The sequence below is a fragment of the Athene noctua genome, chromosome 4 (genome assembly GCF_965140245.1).
Source record: "Athene noctua chromosome 4, bAthNoc1.hap1.1, whole genome shotgun sequence".
NCBI lineage: Eukaryota > Metazoa > Chordata > Aves > Strigiformes > Strigidae > Athene > Athene noctua.
The window spans coordinates 68,114,876-68,134,169 of NC_134040.1; the positions used below are offsets into that span (position 1 = coordinate 68,114,876).

General features: G+C 39.4%; 1 protein-coding gene across 1 annotated transcript; it reads right to left on the minus strand.

Annotated features, from left to right (window-relative positions):
• Positions 1-25: 25 nt before the first annotated feature.
• Positions 26-11,782, minus strand: CTSO (cathepsin O). Its single transcript, XM_074905666.1, has 8 exons — positions 11,578-11,782; positions 10,308-10,413; positions 9,188-9,321; positions 7,811-7,978; positions 6,189-6,310; positions 4,794-4,957; positions 4,244-4,336; positions 26-2,570 (listed from the first exon to the last, which is right to left on the minus strand). The coding sequence occupies exons 1-8, from the start codon at positions 11,770-11,772 to the stop codon at positions 2,536-2,538; spliced, it is 1,017 nt and encodes a 338-aa protein (XP_074761767.1). The 5' UTR covers positions 11,773-11,782; the 3' UTR covers positions 26-2,535.
• Positions 11,783-19,294: the final 7,512 nt, after the last annotated feature.

A 19,294-nucleotide genomic window follows, 5' to 3' on the forward strand; every position in this document is an offset into this window, starting at 1 on the left:
CTTTCACCTCAAGTGGTGCTATCCCTACGATGTAACAGCTATTCTCAGCGTGTGGGTGTGTAAATACGTATTTATATATATATATATATATATATATGACAGCTGTGTGAATAGTATGATCACCTTGTGGAAGAAACTTAATTGTTTGTAGAAAAAATAATCTATATTGAGTTAGCCTATACTAAGACTAAAATGATACCCCAGTTCAACTCAATGACCAATTTAACTGTTAGCTGGCTTCTTAAAACCTACACCTAGAGAGAGGGAGCAATTTATACAGAATTATCACGATCATGTCTTATTTGTACATATTTTTGTATTTGTTTGCCTGATGTTCATTATTAATTTACTTCTAAGTTGAGGACATCATTGGTCTCATCACCTTCAGAAGAATATTAGTTTCTGAGCTCTAGTGGAATTTCAAAGAAATTTTGGGTTAAGATAGAATTAAAAAACTAAGTCCTCAATCTATAGAAACCCAACTGTCTTGAACTTCTACATATGTCAAGAATCATGTTGCTATCTATGTGTTACATGTGAATGTAAATCCCTTAACATACTGTTAAATAGCAGATACAACAAGTACTTACTTTGCACTTTCAATAAAGCAGTATTAAAGCTTATCTTTTGTTAAGTCCTCTAAAGCAAGCATAAAGTTCAAACATGTATGTATGACATGCATTTAAATTCTTTTTTATTTGAAATATTATTGAAATAAGTATAAATTGATATGTAATAAAAGCAAGGCAGACTTGGCCATAGAATATTGATAAAGCTGTGTCATCTTCTCATTAGATGGACTCTCCTTGTCATTTTAAACACTTCCCTTGGAAACACACATACGCTGTTGGCCTTAATTTCTGGTGAGTTGCTCTGTATCTTGGCACTTTGGGTACTCATGCCTGGTAGTACCACCTCAAAAACACTGGTGGAACATCTGTGTTTGATACTTCTACAACAACAGGCCAGTTAGGAAATTTGGCTATTGTTTTCCAGTTACGGAAGAGTGCTATTTGTGGTTTGTAAACTGCTAAGGAAAGATCATGCCGCAGAAGACTATAAGGCTATAGAATGCTTCCCCTTTTGGTGATCGAAAGTTTTCAGCCAGTAAATTCAGGAAGTAGCAAACATCACACTCAGTCTTCCTTTCATTTAAAATATTAAAGCTTAAGTAGAAGGACTAAAATGGCAATACTTGCAATAGACAATTATGAACACTCATTGCATTTGTCATAAAAAGGTTATAACACACTGATCTATTAACATCGTACAGTAATTGTGAAAACTGCATAATTTCTTCATAGTAGTGCTCCATAAAAGACACAGGTAGAGCATTTTAGAATTACAAGTTTGGTTGTGAATTCTAGTTACGTTTGCCTGCAACTGCAGTTTTACAGGTCAGCAAAGCCGGAGCCCTTTTTTTGATTCCCGGCAAGTCCCACCTATGAATTCAATTAACGTAGGGAAATTTAACACCCACTCTACTTGGAATATTCTGTGATTGCTGATTTTCTGAAGCTGGCAAATATGTATTATCAAAAGCCACCCTCACAACTTTTTCTATAATAAATAAGGTTTTAATTTGAAACTGGCTTCACTGTTAGTCATGAAGTCGAGAAGAGAGAAGGTATGGAACTGATACAGTTCTCAAAGCACAGAAAGTCTGATTTGCAAACACATACATCCTGCCAGGACACAGGATGTTAAACCTCCAGAGCTGCCTCTGTTTGTCTAAATACAGTTATTTCTTACTTTTCTATCGACCTAACAAATGAAGGCAGAAGACTGTGATATTCCAGGCACTTTCCAAAACATGGTCCCTGCTCTGAAGAGCTTTGAAGTTATATTTACCCAATAAAGGTCTGAAGACTGAAATTGAAGGACTGCAGCACTTCAGAGACAGGGGGTGCTCAGGAAACAACTTTGATTATCCATTTCTCTCCTTTATTCTTCTAACTTTAGAGAAAAAGTAGGATTTCACAAAGAGGAGGAAGACAAAATGTGTGTGTCTGTCAGAGGTACTAGAAAAGCAAAGACAAGCGTCAAAGAGAAACAGAATATTTTCTTCCAAATGCCCTTCTTCCCTACCCAATAAAAGCAGACCTAATCATGATTGTTCTTCAAAGTGTTTCAATTTTACTCTGTCATACTATTGATTATTTGATCTAAATTCCTTGTCATTTGTCATCACTTCTTTCCTTGTAAGATCTTTTTACAGAGCAGTATTCAATACCTGGACAGACTTCACACTTTGCAGTTTCAATACATCTTTGTATTCTTTTTGGGTTCTGCAGTTGATTCTAAGTCTTCTCATTCTGTAAGAGATTCCAAGTCTTCTTATTGCGTGAGAAATTTGATGCGCAACACACATTCCAAAAAAACATTTTTAGAAACTCCAGCCAACACATTCCTGTACTGTCTAAAAGGAGGAATTGCCCTTGCAGCGATTTCTTATTTTAGAAGATGTTTGTTTGAAGTAAATCTTCATATATAGTGTGTGTCCAAATGATACTTGTGGTCTTTGGCCAGTAAGTGTCAAACAAATACTGATGAAACTGTATCTGCTATACCTACAAATGAAACAAAATTTTTTTTAATAAATACTGAAAGTGGAGACTTGCCAGAAATAAGTTCCCAGCACTCATATTCATATATTGCCCTCTCCCCTCCATGCCATGACAGCAGATGAACTGCTGGGGGGCAGGGAGGAGGCAGGGAATCCGCTGCAACCTTTTATGTCTTCCTTGCCTGACACTGTTTACAGTTGAGATCTAGTCTCCTCCTTCCTCTGCTTTCATGTTCAAAACTTTACAACCTATCAGGATTCAGCATTGGTCCCATGTGGGTGCTGAAAAGCAATCTAAATCTTGATATCCTCTTCCCTTTTAGTAATATGCATTAGAAGTGTACAGACAATAGAAAACTATGCAGCTCTGAAAGCTCACCAAGAGACTAGAGAGCACAAATTCCATTTCAAGACACATTTTTGAACACTCGTACACATACAAACACAGAACAAACTAGGCTTTTAGTTATGCTCTATTTTGTATTGTTGTACTCCTTCCAGCGCTAAAAGCAAAGTTTGACTACAGCCTGTAAACAGACTCTTACACCCTCAAAAGTGGTACCAGAGCCCCTCTAAATCAGAAGACAATAACTGTTGGGGGGAAGAGAGCAACTACTGCCCTTTACTGGATTGTTCTTGTGTAGCACACTACAGAAAATGCAAAAAAGCCTGCTTTTTGAGAAAAGATTTCAAAAATAACACATCTGTTCTTCCTGATCATCTCTACAATTGACTTGCTTTAATTATCACTACTTCTAAATTTCTCTTTCCAAATAATTTTTTTATACAACAAGAACAAAAGTTTCAGCAACATGGAAAACCTATGACTGGACACATTGTCCTGATCTCTACTGAGTGCAGGCAAACTGAATATTATCTATTCTTATTTGCAGATGATTTACATTATCAAACACCTTTTACAATGACCGAGAGCTACTGTGAAACATACACTGAAGGGAAAGCCAACAGAAGACCTCCAGTGCTAATCTAACAGACTGAAATTCAATGGACACACAACATTTACTGTCTAGTAGTCGAATCCCAGCAATTTGGCTCAGCAATCTTTGTTGGTAAACAGGAGCTTCACCTGCCTTACCTCCACATCCAGCAACTAAGAAACTGGATATTTAACCTACAGAACTCCCTCAAACACTAAGAAAAATCTCATGCAAACAGTAAAAAGGTGGGAGATGGAACTAGTACTAAAAGTATATGCCTCTATCTTACAACCAGGTTACACAGTTCCCAAGCACAGGCAGACCTGCTTTCTGTATTTGTTTGCTGAACAGCCCAGAGATAATTGCATCCACCAGACAAGGACAGCAGCTGTTTTACCTACACTAAGTATAGCGATGGCACTAACCTAAAACCATGACACATGACTGTGTACTTTACAATACCATTACCTCTACATGGTAAGGTACAATAGTACTTTTATTTGTTATGCCTTATACAGCTTTACCTTTGCATGGTGTTTTCAATCATTCAACTATATGGCTTGGTTGAACTAGCAACTGCTTTATTTATTTTTCCACCTAGACTCATCTAACCTCTTTTAAAACATAGCAATGATTTGTATTTCCTTGCTGAGGATCCTATTATATCGCTTTACTTACATGCGGAAACATATCCCAGCACGTGGCCTTTACCACTTTAGTTATTTTTTGTGAGACTTACCACAGACGTTGCCACCTATCTTAACACGAACATAGCCGTCTATTCCCCAAGTAGGCCCCCAAGAGTTCTGTACAATCCAGTACGGGATACTACCTGGAAAAGACATTTTCATAAATGACAACATGGGATTTGGGAAGCATAAAAAAACCCCTTTGAACACTCTACAGAGTTCATTACCATTTTAATATCTCATAGCTTCTGATAGTTTGGTGATACGGTATAGTGAAACCTACTGCTGTTCACATAGAGGACAGAGCTAAGATTCCAGTGTTGAACAGACTGGATATATCCTCTGCTAGCATAAAGACACATATAGCCATGTTCTTGACTTTACAAGGAGAAGTCCCACAGAACTGAAGGAGCACAGAGAAGAAGAGTTCTTCTCCTGGGATCAGGCTGCACTCCCAGAACTCGTGAGACACCAAACAAAACAGCTCTCAAAAAACGACCCAGTCCTGGATTTTAATCACTTGTCCCACAGGAGGCAAGCGTCATATAAGAGAAGAAAGACAAAACCTACTGGGTTGAAGCTCAGTTGATGAAAACGCACCTGTTCTGTCAAAACCAGTGATAAGAACAGCATGATTTGCTCTTCCACTGGAGCAGTGATATTGTATGATCCCACCAAGATAATCCTGCCAGCTAACCGCATCTACTGTTACTGCCAAAGGGCCCCACTTAACGAGCATCTTCATCATTTCTTCTTCTTGACCGCTGTGAAAGGAGTAATAAGGCCAAGTGACAAGTTAGGACACTAAAGCAATCTGAGGTGGTAATCTACTTGTTTAGTACGATTTAAAACAATCAAATAATTAAACCATTTCCTCTGAGTTCTACACACCACATAACATACATCAATGATTATATATTTCATATGCTACAACACAGTAATACAAATATAGGGCACACAGACTATGGGAAATGTACAGATCCAAAGATATGATGCTGTTAAAAAGAAGCAGGTTTCTGGGTCGAGTCATGGGGCAACGTGGAGCACTATGTACCATTTATACACCACTCATCAATTAAAACCAGCTTTGGACAAATCATTAGTCTATATTATTATTTCCCATTAGTTTTTCTAACATACAGAAGTACCTCTTATAACACACACAACAATATACTAACATATGTATCTCAAACATAACGAAACACAGGACATTTCCGCTATCAGACATTTACCATTAGAATCCTCATACAGTTTTACTTATGTAATATACTGGAACAGGAAATCTTTATCACTGCATGATATGTACAATAACTAAATTTGGCAAATACAAACTAGCAAAGCTATAACTGATTTTAGTTACTTATATCTGGCAGTAATTCAATCCCTAAATCAAGATTATAGTTCTTGTATTTTAACTTCAGTATGCAGCTGTATTATACTGATAAAAATTAGAAAGAAACTTTCTTGGTACAGAAACCTGAAAAGCTACCAACTGTCTTTACAAAATTCAGTTCACAGCACTGTTTGTAAAGTCATGGACTGGAGGAGGATACGGGTGGGTATGAAAATGGATGAATACTGAAGTAACTGAATACTTCCTAATTTTTCAGCAAATTCCAGTTCCTATTGGTAGGATTTACCATTTCTGATACTTAAGCAGTGCAATGTTCACTTAGCATATATTGAAAATTGTAACTGTCTCAATGTTCCAGTTTAAACATATTTAACAAATTTAACAGACCTGATTTCAAGACACAAACTTAAGCTTTCTAATATGAACAGGCTTCATGATGGCAGGGTTGAATGGATTCATTGTGGCAAGCCTAAACTCTCAAAAATGTTCTGTATTAATTCTTATCCAGTACAAAGCTACAGAACTGATGCAATCAACCTTATAACCTTTGGCTGGTCAATGCACGATTGGCTCTAGCTTACTCCACAGTTACTGACACAGAAGGAAAAGTACAGCAAATAAAAAGAATCAATAGTAGCTACCTGAAGTCATATGCAGCAAATCCTGTTATTGAAACTCCAAAATCTGAGTGACCAAAATAATGGCACAGTCCTGTCTGACCTTTAAAAGCATAATCTGAATCTCTCACAAGTTTTACTTTAGTCTGCAAGAAGATAAATGAAAGAAAGTTTAATGCATTCGACTTTAACACTATGCAGCTCAAAACACACTGAAAATGACCACAGAACTCACTCAAAATTCAGTGCTCTTAGTGAGATTTAGAAATAAGAATGTCATGTTGGGAATAAGATATTTACTATCTCTAGTTTCCTTGTTTGTGGAGAAAGCTTCAGAAGGCATTCAGAAGTCTTTAAATAATGAACGAAATTTTAAAGACATCTCTGGTTTAAATTAGCCTTATGAGCAACCTCATCAATTTCAAGACACACATACTATGCATTCACTTAATGAATGACTATTTATTCTCTTCAAATGACATCCGCACACAAAATTATCCTCTCATTGGGACAGTTGAAGAACCACAAATATCCCAGGAACAATTATATAAAATACTAAAATTAAGTCCAATTCTGCTATTACCATCAAATCCTCATGCTAGTATACAATGTATTATAATGGCTGCCACAGTACAAAGTCCAGTTACAAATCTACTGCATCAACCTTTTATACTTTTCTTATCTTCTGCAGTACAGTATGTTTATGACTGTGTCTTCTCCAGCCCAATTTATTTGTAGTCCCTCTGTTGCTGAGCAAGAGAAAATTTTGCTTCAGAGGAGTCCAGATGAATACCCTTTTTCTTGAAATGCAAACAAACATGTTATCTGGACTGTTATGAGCTGGGATTATATGAATCTTCAGGGGTAGAATTACAGACTTTATTAAAAAGGACAATCGGGGGTGGGGGTGGGTGGCTGTTTAAACTTAAAAAAAAAAGGGATTCTTCTTATTTTCTTGTAACTCAAACTGTCGTCCTAGGGAGTACTTTTTATTTCAAAGATATTAAAATGTTTCTGCTTACATACATTATTAACACACATTCTGCATTTTTCATGAATGAAATGTTAGCTACACTTAAGTATCTGCATTTTCATTGTTTTGGGTTGCAAGTGAAACAAACATAAACCCAGTCAATTTTATTTCAAAGTTCTCCACACTCATGCATGATTTTACAGTGTTTGCAACTGAAACCATAGAAATTTGAAAGCAGAAAACCTCAATGTTCTTCCTTATGCCCAGATGCTGGTGCCTAAACTGGACACTCAAATCCACAAAATGACACATGGATAAATGGCTCCTCCTACACCGGTACTGTATGTCTGCAGTTCCAATTGAATTTAGTGGAAATAGTGTAGCTTTCAAGGAACGTTATTTTCAGCCCCTGTGGGTTGATTTGTTACATTCACAAGAACATATATAGACCATAAAGTTCCAATCGAATTTCAATTCTGCTTGAACAAACTCTCTCTTGATTCCAAACTAAATAAATATGCGTACATATATACACACACGTATACACATACATTAAAAATAAAAAAAGTCAGATGAGCTGTACACTCCACCTTCCCCACCACTTTTTCCCAGTAAAATACAATGTTAATATGAAAGCTAAGGAAGGGTTTGAGATTCATGAAAAGTTTCAAACCTGGTTCAGCCAGCTCAAAGCACTAACAGTGGATCCTCCGCTGCAGCCGTAATTATTGTACGAACAGTCAATAACCTGCTGTACACTGAGTTCTTCCAGGTTATTTCCTTTAATTGCATAGGCAGACTCTATACCACCCACAACACTGAAAGCCCAGCAGCCTCCACACTGGTACAAAGAGAAGGGAAACATGGGAGAAAGACAGTCAGCTTTGTTTTAGAAGCCTGATATAAAAACTAAAAAAAAGTCAAAATGGTCTTCTAATGCTCTTCCTTTACTACATCACTCTTGAACCTCATTTTTAAGGCAATAATACAGAAATGTAAGCAGTCATTTAAAATACTGAACTGTTTTTTTCCTCTGTACTGGTCTCTGAAAGCCAGAAATGCATTATGGGTGTCTTATTTTAAGGATTCCTGCATTGTGGTTGTCTTATTTTAAGGATTCCTTCCTGATTCATTTTTGCCTTTTAAGATAGGTCTGAGGATGCTTTTTACTGTGAGGTATCTATTTTCTTAAACAAGTATTGAGGCTCAGGATGAAATTATTTTTTAACTACATTAGTTAGTAAGTTTTTGAAAAGGACACACTTTAGGAGAGAGTCTACCACTTTCTACAGTCTGAACAATTTTATAGAAATAAATTACCGTTTAAGAAACTGTAAACTGAAAGTAAACTTAACAAAAACATTCTTACACAGTAACAGAATCTATACTGCAGATCTAGGCTCTTTAAACTGTAGCATTTAAAATAGGAAGCAGAATTTATTCCTAGGCATGATCCAGGTTACACTATGTGAAGTACAGAAAGGAAAGACATTGAGGATTTAACAGCTTGTTTGTTTCTTACCAGTGACCATAACTGCTTTGGGATAAACTGTAATCATGTGGGGTCTGGTTATCTTCCTATCACAAATGCATCCTCTGAGATGTTCAGTGGTAAAGATATGGATGTTGGCCAGCCAAGGGCATTCAATCATGAGGGAAAACCACATCAAAGGCTCTATACCCATCCAGGTGAAATAGGGTAGATCAGGCACTGAACTTACCTGTCTCTTCAGAAAAATACAAAAAACACCTGGTGCAAAATATTTGCAGATTTAGTTAACTAGATCAAAAAATGTATTACACGCAGTTTATAACTGCACAGTTTCTAAATGAACAGATATACATCTCATGCTTTTAAATCTAATCCATTTTGCATAAAATGCTACGTGACTTTGCATATGTTCAGCCAGCCATACTTGTGCCAGTGCTCCAAGGAGTCTTGAGGCAGTGCTGTGCCCTTCCAAAACCTTCACTGTGCTCTACGACAGACCTGCTAGAACTGTCTATGAGCAGTGCTTGAGAACCAGGAAAGGAAAACACCAGGACTTACTGTTTGCTGATTTCTCACTTCTGCAATGACTTTCTTGTCCCTCCAGTCAAACTTCTTTGGCAAAGGTTTTTCCCTTCCCTTTGGCACTTTTTTGTATCTGGGAAGTTTGTGAGGTATGCTTCTTAAGTAAATAGCTAAACACAGAATACAAATATCTATAAATCTACTAACTAAAAAAACCTCAGAAGCAACTGTTTCACTAGAAGCCATAGAGGTAGCTTTGATCTGTAGTTACAATGATGAGATTACATCTGACTCTCAAATCCATAGGAAATTAATATATTTTAAAATAATCATTATACTCCAGAATGAATGTAAATATTCCTACCATTCTAGAAAAAAAACCCAGAAATATTCCATGTAGGGAATGGGGGTAAAAAGCATGAAGATTTACTAAAGCTGATCAATAGCCATTCCATAAAACAAACTTTGTTTGAAAATTTTCACAACATTTTACTTACTGGAAAAATATTTTTAGTCAGGTAACAGGAGAATAACATGAAGATTCTGAAACACATGCAAATTACTCGTTTTTTACTAAAAAAACCTGCTTAATTATTTAAAAATAAAAAGGGTGTGAAATCCCCCAATGAATAGAACATATAACAGCAGACTTTAAAAGCAAGAAGGGAAAATTAGGTTAGGTATCAGACAAATTTTCTTAGGGAAAAAAAGTTAAGCATGTCATATTGCTCCTGAAAGGCATAGCTATCATAATACAGACACAGACCTCCAAGCACTGTTTGGATTGCAGTCAATTTTGTCTTGGGGTAGGGAACAGGAACTTAAAGAGTACTCAAGAACCTTGTCTATCTTCCAATTTTAAAACTGTTGCAACTGAAGAAGCTTTAAGGCCCAGTGAGAAGAAAGGAGGAAGGGAACAATGGAGGAAATATATATACTAAATCATATTCAGGCTCTGGGCAATTCAACCTTGCAAGACTAGAGAAACATGAAGAGGATTTTCTATCCTTCAGAAGCACTTACGGTTTGGTACCAGACATTGTAAACTAGCTGACTATCAGAACTGGAAGAATCTGTAAATGTGAAAGACACAAGGTTCTGGGAAAGAATTAAGAAAAATAACAGAAAAGGTATTAGCAGCAGCCAGAAAGTGTACCTTTGAACTCTTCAGGAAACAGGTGAGAGAACTGATTTATTCCATAGAAAGCAGTTGTATTATCTTTTGATGGTGAATTCAGTAATCTAATTCTTTCAGCACTTCGCTGAAGGGAAAATAAATAAATAATTTGTGTATATTATTAAGGTAGCAGTAGTGACAAAACTGTAAGAGCAGAAAAGGTTAGCAACAGTAAGCATGAACTTAAGATAACAAGACAGCAGTTCATCTCAGATTCATTGTGGATCCCCAGCAAACCAGTATGAAACTCATTAGACTAATTTCAGCTCTAAGAAAGAGACCAAAAAAGCATTTGTTAAATGCACTGAGGGTAAAAAAATGATATGAGACAGGCAAAACAGGCAAGCTGAGAACACATTGTGTCAAACTCATCTGATGCCCTTCTTTGAGAGCACAGCAAACCTTGTGGTTCAACGATACATAAAAATGTCTTCAGATAAGAGTTAATCTTATCTTGCTTTATGTCCTTATACAGCAAAAGAACAGTATAATGGTCTAAAGACGTTAAAAACCCTAACTTTAAATTATCAGGAATCCTAGATCTCTGAAAACCATGTTTTTGACCTACAAAAGCAAGACAATCTGGCACCCCCCTCCCCAACTTCTTCTGCCGACAAAGTTCAACATGAAATATAAAAAACTTAACGCCAACTTTTGCGTCTTCTATGAAGACTTCAGGGCACCCCCTCAGCAGAAGACGGCTGCTGGGCACCCCCACCGGCGGTCTCACGGCCACACGCGGCCACCGACGCCGCCGGGACAGCAGCGACCCCCGCTGGCACCGCACTCCCGGCGCCGGCCCTCAGCCCCGGGACACCGACACCCGCCCGGCCCCCTCGGGCACTCCTTGCCCGACTTCTCCCGGTCGCCCCGTTTCCCCGGAGTGGGCTCCGGCAGCAACCCCGTGCAGCCGTCGACGTGAGGCGGGGGAACGGGGGAACCCCCCTCCCGCCGCCGCCTCGGCCCGAGGCTGACACCTGGCGTCAGAAAGGGGGAAGGGCAGAAAAGCAGCGGCCCCCCGACCCCAGCAGTTTGAGGGGAAGCCGAGCAGGCAAGGCCGAGGAAGAGAGAACAGCAAAGGATGCCGGCGGGGGTTTGGGCACCGCGGGCCGAAGAGCTCTGCCGTGCCACCTTTCCCCACCTCTCACCCACCGGCCAGCCGGTGAACCGCGGCCGAGCGGCGCGCCGCCACCCCTCCTCCCGCGGCAGCAGCAGGGCCGCGAGTGTAAGTGCGGGCAGGGACACCCACCCGCAGGGCCAACGCCGCTTCTTTCTCCCGGCCGCTTCCGTCCCACGGAGGGCGGCCCGGGCCGCTGCCGCCGCCCCCCTCCCCAAGCCGGGTGCCCGCAGGAACCAGCAGGGCGGCGCTGCCCGCCCGCAGCAGCCCGCAGAGAAGCGCCAGCGCTCCCACCGACCGCCCGCGCCGAGCGAGCGGCCGCGCCATGCCGCCCCGGGCAGCCGGGCCCGCCCTCTGCCGGGTCCCCGGCCGCCGCCCCTCCCCGGGCCGCTATGTCACGGCGGGGTGGGGCCTGGGGGGACACCCGCACGCCGCGGAGCTGGCGGCCCCGGCTGCCTTCCTGGGGGAGAGGGGGCTCGGACCCCCTTTGTCTGCAGCCTCTGCCCGGCGGCAGCCCCCCGCTTCTGCTGCCGCGGGGCTGGGGGCCGGGGGCCGGCACCCCGCGGGGCTGCCCCCACCGGCCCGGGCGGGGCATGAAAGGGTGGCCGCCTCAGCGGCGTGCTGCTGCTGTCCCCTCGGGCTGTCCCCCGCCGCTTTTGCTGTGGTTTGCGGTACCCGGCAGCACCTGGAAGCAGCAGCCCGTGCTTCAGCGGTGTTTTTCGGTGTGGGAGATGCGCTGCGCGGCGCGCAGGGCCGCAGACGAGGGGAGAAGAGGCGCGGAGCGTTCGGTTAACTGCGAGACTGGAAAGTTAAGTTGGTACCCGCAAGGCGGGGCTGTGAGTAGGAAAGAGAAGGCGCAGTTGCTTCCTTGGGGCAGCAGAAATACAGTTTATGGGGTTTAGCACGGGAAAGCATTGGTGGGGAGGGAAGAGCAGGGCCACTGTCTGCAGCCTCTGGTGTCCTGTGCGGTTAAGTTATGCTGGAAGAAAATATTTGAAAGAAACCTTCATGTGCTTATCATAGCTCGTCTGTTTCCTTAGATACTAGTAGTGCTGGTACTCAAGCAAGCAGGTTAGTGTTTGGCAACTAAAACGTTCCATTATGCAGGTGTGAGTTAATAGTCTTTTTCATTAATAGCCATAGTCAGGTTTTCACACACCCAGTGTCTGTAAACAGAATATTTGTGTGTCAAAACCTACTGTTGTTTCAGTTGCCTCTGTTGCTTTTGGCCCGCTAGCTTGTTACCACGATGTGAAAACACAGTTGGCCTGTCTTGTGGCACCAGTAGGAAACCTTGCAGTGCTCTGTTTGGGAAACATGAGGCTTTCCTCAAGCCGGAATTTTTAAGTTACAGGGCGTGAAACTTTGCTGCCACCACTGAGCAAAACTAACAGCAAACGTTGTGTCAGTGTGTGCACTTCCAAAAGGATGAGGTACAAAATTGTCCCAGTACATGGCTTTTTTTTTTTTTTTTTTTTTTTTGGTGATGTGCAGCATTTTACCTGCTAATATGAGTTTGAAAGATAAATTATACTGTATGAAACACAGATACATGTATTTCTAGATAAGTAGGTGTGTGTATAGAGCTGGCAAGTAAAAGACAAAGGATTAAACTAACAGCTGAGGTGGCTACGCTGGTGGGCTTTGACTTGATGAGGCTGTGCCTCTCTCTGTCCTGTCACTCTGGTTCAAATGCCTGGCTTGCTGACTACTGAGAACTGGCTTTTTTGTAGCATTCCTCTCTGGGATGCTAACTGATGGGGGGGGGGGGGGGGCAGGTAAACAGCAATTTGTGTGCTTGGTTGATGTCTGGTGACTGGAGAAGGATTTAAATAACTTTTATCCACAGCACTAGAGAGTCCTCTGCATTACATACGCATTTAAACTTTACACACGCCCCCCCCCCCCCCCATTAAATGGCATTCTGCTCTTTTCTGTGACTGGCGTGGTAAAAGTATTTTGATGTTGGCAGTACTTATGCAACATTTGATTTTTTTTTTTTTATTTTTTTTTATATGAGCAACTAAACAGTGGCAAAAATCAAGCTTTCCTAGAGTGAGACTACAATACTAGAGTTGTTATCTGTCAGGGGAAGAAAGACCAAAAGTGAGATGACAACAGTTCCCTCCTGTCCACCCCACTGATAAAGAAGCATTTGTGTTTATTTGCAGAACACTTATGCAGGTAGCTTTTCTTAATGGTGGTAAGAAAAAGTCATTATTCTGCTTTAATGCATGAGTTTGACATAGTTCTGTAGTGAAGAGAGACGTTAATATGCTGTCATTACTGAGAAGTTAAGTCAGTGTAAAGGCAGTCATGGTGGCAGCTAGATTAATGATAAAACAATCATGACAGTTCAGGAACAGTCTGCTAGTATAAATAAAAGTTTATGATCTGATCCCACCAAATAGCTCATGTCCAGGGTTGAACAAACCTGTGGGGATCATGTTCCAGCTCTGCCTTTGTCTTCCCCCTCCTCTAGAAGGGCTGTTGGGGGATTGGATGAACTGTCACAAGTTTTGGTACAGGAGAGCCATTTGTGGCTTGTAGCTAGAGTACGAAAGAGCATGTTAGCAGAATAGATTTTATTGGATATTTTCATTTGTTTTATTATTGTAAACCTAGGATTGGCATAAGAGATGTTATTACAACTTATTGCAAAATCATATTGACGTGATGGAGTCTGGGATCAGCATAGAGACTGGCAGGATGAAGACAGTAACACCAGAAGTGAACGGTGAAATCTTTTTAAGGACAGTCTGACCCCCAGCAGCCAAATTCTGAGTGCAAAATCCATACAACTGTGACCCCAGGTATCTGCTAACAGTTTCTGCAAGACCCTCAGGAGGACCACAGGGCAGTGGCTGATGGGAGTGTCAAAGGCAGGCTCGATAGGGGAACAGTAGCTTTGGACGTACTGATCACAAGAGTAATAGAAGCCTTAATGCAACAGTTGCATGATTTAATTTTGTACCTGTGTACTATAATGAAACAGGAAAGAAGTTGCTCTGTCAGCATAAGCAGCAGAAGGATGCTGAAATCAGTTTTAATGAAAAGTAAGTTTTGAAATAAAACATTTCAGATTTTCCACCAGGCTAACATCATCAACTTTCAGTAAACTGGCTTGCTAGCTTTGAAATCTATTGCTTAGAAATTATGATTATCTCAAACCGAATAAATTTTATTTTTTTAAAATATATAATCATTAAATTTTAAACCAGTCAGCTTTATCAGAAGAAAGAGATAAACTTTCAGTTATTATTTCCATGGGCTATGTCTTTTTCATTGCAGGAGAAGCTGTTGTCTTGGAGAAGCTATTTATGTAGACTTCAAGAGTTACTTTTCCTGTGAAACACATGAGGGCAGCAAAGGACTTTTGGAAAGGTAGATGCAAACCATGCAGTTTAAATTTTTATTTTAATTAAATACATAAACAACCCCCAAACAAACAAACAAACAAACAAAATCGCCTCCTATTTTGGGAAAATAGATACATCTCAGATTGATTCACGTTAAAAATTTTGTACAGCACAGCAAGAGGAAAAAGTGTGTTCCTCCTGTATTTGTTCTGTGTACTTAGATGTGTCAATTTATCTTGTTCAGGAGGAGAGAGTGTTAGAAAAGTCAGTGTCTCCTCTGATGACTGGCTCAGGGAGAACAGAAGTAGGCCTCTGATAGCCAAAGTGTTTCAGAATGCTTTTAATTTTCCACTAAACTACCATGCTACTAAAGCATTTTGTACTTGTGCTTAGATGAACAAACCCCACTAAAGTACATAGAGCTCTGTCTATAGGCAGGCATTCCCTGCTCTGTTTAGAATTACTCCAGTATAAATCTAGCTTTGTTTCATTAAGATAAAAGAAAGTACACTTGTAAAAATAATATCAGAATTAGGCCTGTAAAAAGTAACTGGGTATAAAGTTTGTGGTGTGGTGGGTTTTGTTTGTTTTGTTTTTTTTTTTTTTCTTTTATTGATACCAATTCTTATTGCTTCATTGACAGAGGTAAGCTATTAGCTACACAGATATTAATCACCCCAGACAGGTGATTAAAATCTCTTTATGCAAGTATGGGTGCTGTTTATGTTGCAAGATTTTTTTTCAGAAACTCTGATTTAGAATTTTATAATTGTAAATACTTATTTAAAAATCTATTTTAATGGCATTTTGCATATGCCTTTACTGTTCTGGCTATTCATTAGAAGTATTTCATGAGCCCAAACAATGCATATATATATATTTAGGAACTTCTAAATTCATTGAAAGATGTTATCTTTAAAAGAAGGTATTCCTTTATTAAGAGGATTTCACTACTTTCTAAAATTATTCGTAACTCATAAGAGTGTAATTAGTGGGTGGATTTCCATCATATTATTGGGTCAGAGTAAGGGAGCATGTTAATATTTAGTAGACTGGCTTTTTTTTTTTTTTTTTTTTTTCCCCCCAGTGATTTTTGCATAGCTGTTTGAAATAGTTAATTTAATCTTGTTAGATAGCCTAGCTTCAGTGCCCTTTGGCCTCTATGTTTATAATTATCATAGCAAACAAGGGCAAAATACAATAAATTACTTCTGAGTTGAAGACAGGTCTTCCAAGGACGGGTACTGCTGCTGCTAAGGGCAGTAATGAAATGTGTTAATGGACCTGTGGGGAGGAGGGATGCCTTTCACTTTGACAGGTATTTACATAGCAGCAGTTTGGACTTTTGCCTTTTGCATGCATATAAGATGTTTAACAAATGGAAAATAAATCCCTTTGTATTGTGCAGTCCTCAGGCTCAGAGAGAAATAATCTAAATCCAGCAGCAGATGGAGCTGAGTGCCTTCTCTTAAAAAGACTTGTTGGGAAAAATTCTTTCAGGATAAGTCTACGGATCTGTTTATTTTAAAACCTTGCAGAGGTGTTGTTTGTTAATATAGTTGCACTGCTAACAATTACTAAATGGAAGCAAAGCAAGTGAGAATTGCAATCTTGGGGTGAAATCTGGTCCCGTTTAAGCCAATGCAAGGGCAAATAAGCAGCTTTGCTGTAGCTAACATTCAGAAGTTTTCTTTCCTAAGCCCCAAGGTAGACTTTGAAGTTTGTGAGAAGCAGAGAAAATTACACATGGTAGTTGTTGCGTTTGCAGGAAAAACCAAGCTGTGCAAGGAGTTGCCTTAGCTAGATTGTGATAAATATCTGTGTTGACCATAAAGTCTCTCCTGGTAGAGCTATCTTCCTTTGCAAATAATGTAGTAACTGTAGAACCTGCTTCTCAAACCTGACTCTTCTGTATCTCAGCTGAATATCCTAAACACCAGTAAGTCTCTAGCTCTTTTTAATTTTTTTTTCAGTCTTGTCAGTAGGGTGTGAATTATGAATGAAGGCTGGCAGCAGAGCTAATAATTCAAATCAAATGGTGAATCAAAATTTGAAAATGCAGAAAGATGTGGTTAGGATCAACACCTATTCTGAGTGAGACTGAAGTAAGAAATCTTGACAGTGTTAGAGAGCAGAGAATTGCCTTTTAAGATGGTGACTGTGCCATTTCTGATTTTTCTCCCTTGCTATTGCCAGTGTGTATAATAGCTTGACAGTAACTATTCTCAGCTGAGAAAACATCTCAGATCCAGGTCTTTTAAATCTTATTTTCCTGTTGGCTTTTTTTTTTTCTTTTTAATATTTAATTAATCCCAGAAAGCAGGTAAGTGGTCAGCTTTTCAATAAGAAATTTGGGCTATATTGCGTGCAGCCTGGTTTAAGGGCACAAGCATCGATAAACATTTCACTTCAATTGTTCTTATTTCGTCCAGCAAACTGTTTGATAATGGAAAGTGGAGAAAGTGCTTGTAAGTAGAAGTAATGCTGTTTTGCAGAATCTACTTTGCAAATTTCTGTAAATCCTCCAGTTAATTTGTTTTTACATCCTTCATGGATTCATGAGTGACTTTGCTGGTAGAGGAATCTAGCAAGAGAGTGGGAGGACCTGCCAAATTCAAATAAAAGGAGAAACAAAATTAAAGGAAAAAATACCATTCAGGCATCCAGATATTTCTATTTTACACAGATTTTTGCCCTCATTGTTGGAGGATCTGGTTGCTGAGTTTCTTCATTGCTGATTATAACTCAAAAATGTTGTTGAATCATCAAAACCCCATATTCTTTCTATTCCCTATATGATGCCTTCCACTTTTGTTTTAGTGTGGATCTTAAAAGGACTGATTTTCCAGTCACATTGATGTGAATCAGTTCTGACTATTACTGCTATGATTATAATACTGTTGAAATTATACCTTGTCCCTATAGTGCTTTATATGCATAGATTTCCAGTGCTCTCTGTGGGAAGGTCAGCAATGTCAAAACCAATGTCAAATTTGCACCTCAAGCATGAGGTCTGTGACCATGACTAACATGTGCACAGAAGCAGGGCGTCTGTTTTGCATCAGTGGCTGACTTTAATCTTGCTCAAGTTTTGTTGTTTATATGCCACATACTGTTAAGGCCTGGCATAAAGTAAAAGTCTTGCAAGAAGACATACTATTTTTATTGTTTAAAGTTGTGGTGGAAAGTTAACTTTTTGTTGCTTTAGGCTTTGTTCTAACAACAGGCTTTTATGTAAGAGGAGTGATGGTCCTGTCTTCCTTACTGCTACTTGTGTGAAATTCACCCCCGCCTTGTCACCATTTCCATGCGTGCTGTTAAAGGTGTGGAGCTTTTCTGAAGTCTTGCAGCTCTTAAAAACTAGGAGGGTAGGACCCAGCTGTCTGTTGTGAATGGGAGGATTAGTAGGCAGGAAAACAGATTTAGAGAAAAAGTGCGAAATAGGATTGTGCCCTTGGTTTCCTTCTAGGGAATTTCCATCTTTGTCTGCATTCCAGTTTGCCTATGTATGCGGTGTTTAACTAGAAGAGCAATGCTTGAGTTATTACTTTTTTGATCCATTTTACTTTTGTTCATTTTAACCTTTACTGTGTATTCTAATATCTTTTTGCTTGTTGGCTTTTTTCTTGATTATGAAGCCTTCTACGGCTTCGGTTAGTATGTGTATTTGTATATATGAACATGTTCAGATCAGACAGTAAATATTATTCAATATTGAAGACCTTACAAATATTTTAAGTTAAAATAGAATGCACTTAAAAGCATGGGGCTGCTAACAAAGAAGATACCCACTAGATATTTATAAATGATATGTTGGAAAAAATTCATTTGCTGAAGGGCAAGGAAATTAACTGGATGATGGATAAGGACCTTCCGCTTTTATTTCTGTGACTCAATGGTTGTTTTTCCACTGGGATCTCTTCCTTATTCTGGGGTATTTGCTGGTCAGTTGTAAGAACTGATTTTGCTACTTTGAAAGAAAAATGTGGAATAGGAATTCATCATATACAGATATTATGCTGATTAAAAATCTGGAGCCAAGGAAAAGGCAAAAATGCTTTTATTATGCAGAAAGGCAAAATGCTTCAGGGTTCGTATAGGTTTCCTTTCACTGAAAATAATGTAATCATTTTATGAATCAGAATCTGAACATGTTTGGAAGTTAAAGGGTCACAGGAAAATAAATTATGCATATGTAAATCAAGCATCAACCAAGTCAATGCTAAGCTTATAGTTGTTTATACTTCATGTGATTTTTGGATTTGGTATGTTATTTTAACATAATTTCAAATGTTGACTGTGATTAAGCTGATTTTTTTTTTTTTAAGACTGTAAACAAAAGTATAGTTCTGCTATTATTCTGTGGTCCTAGTGGTGGTTTTCGATGGTGTAAACCAGGAGGAACTCTGTTTAAGTGAATGTCGAATTATACTGTTGCAAAATTAATGCCATGGTGAGCACAGCTGAGCCTTGTATATTTATCTTAGTTA

What these genes read in the sequence shown, in the direction of transcription:
- CTSO (XM_074905666.1), bottom strand. Translation starts at nt 11,772, where the DNA reads ATGGCGCGGCCGCTCGCTCGGCGCGGGCGGTCGGTGGGAGCGCTGGCG. An exon ending in AAGTGAGAAATCAGCAAACA is followed by an intron (nt 7,979 to 9,187) that starts GTAAGTCCTGGT and finishes TCTTTGTACCAG; the next exon opens with TGTGGAGGCTGCTGGGCTTT. An exon ending in CACTGGTTTTGACAGAACAG is followed by an intron (nt 4,337 to 4,793) that starts GTGCGTTTTCAT and finishes TGTCTTTTCCAG; the next exon opens with GTAGTATCCCGTACTGGATT.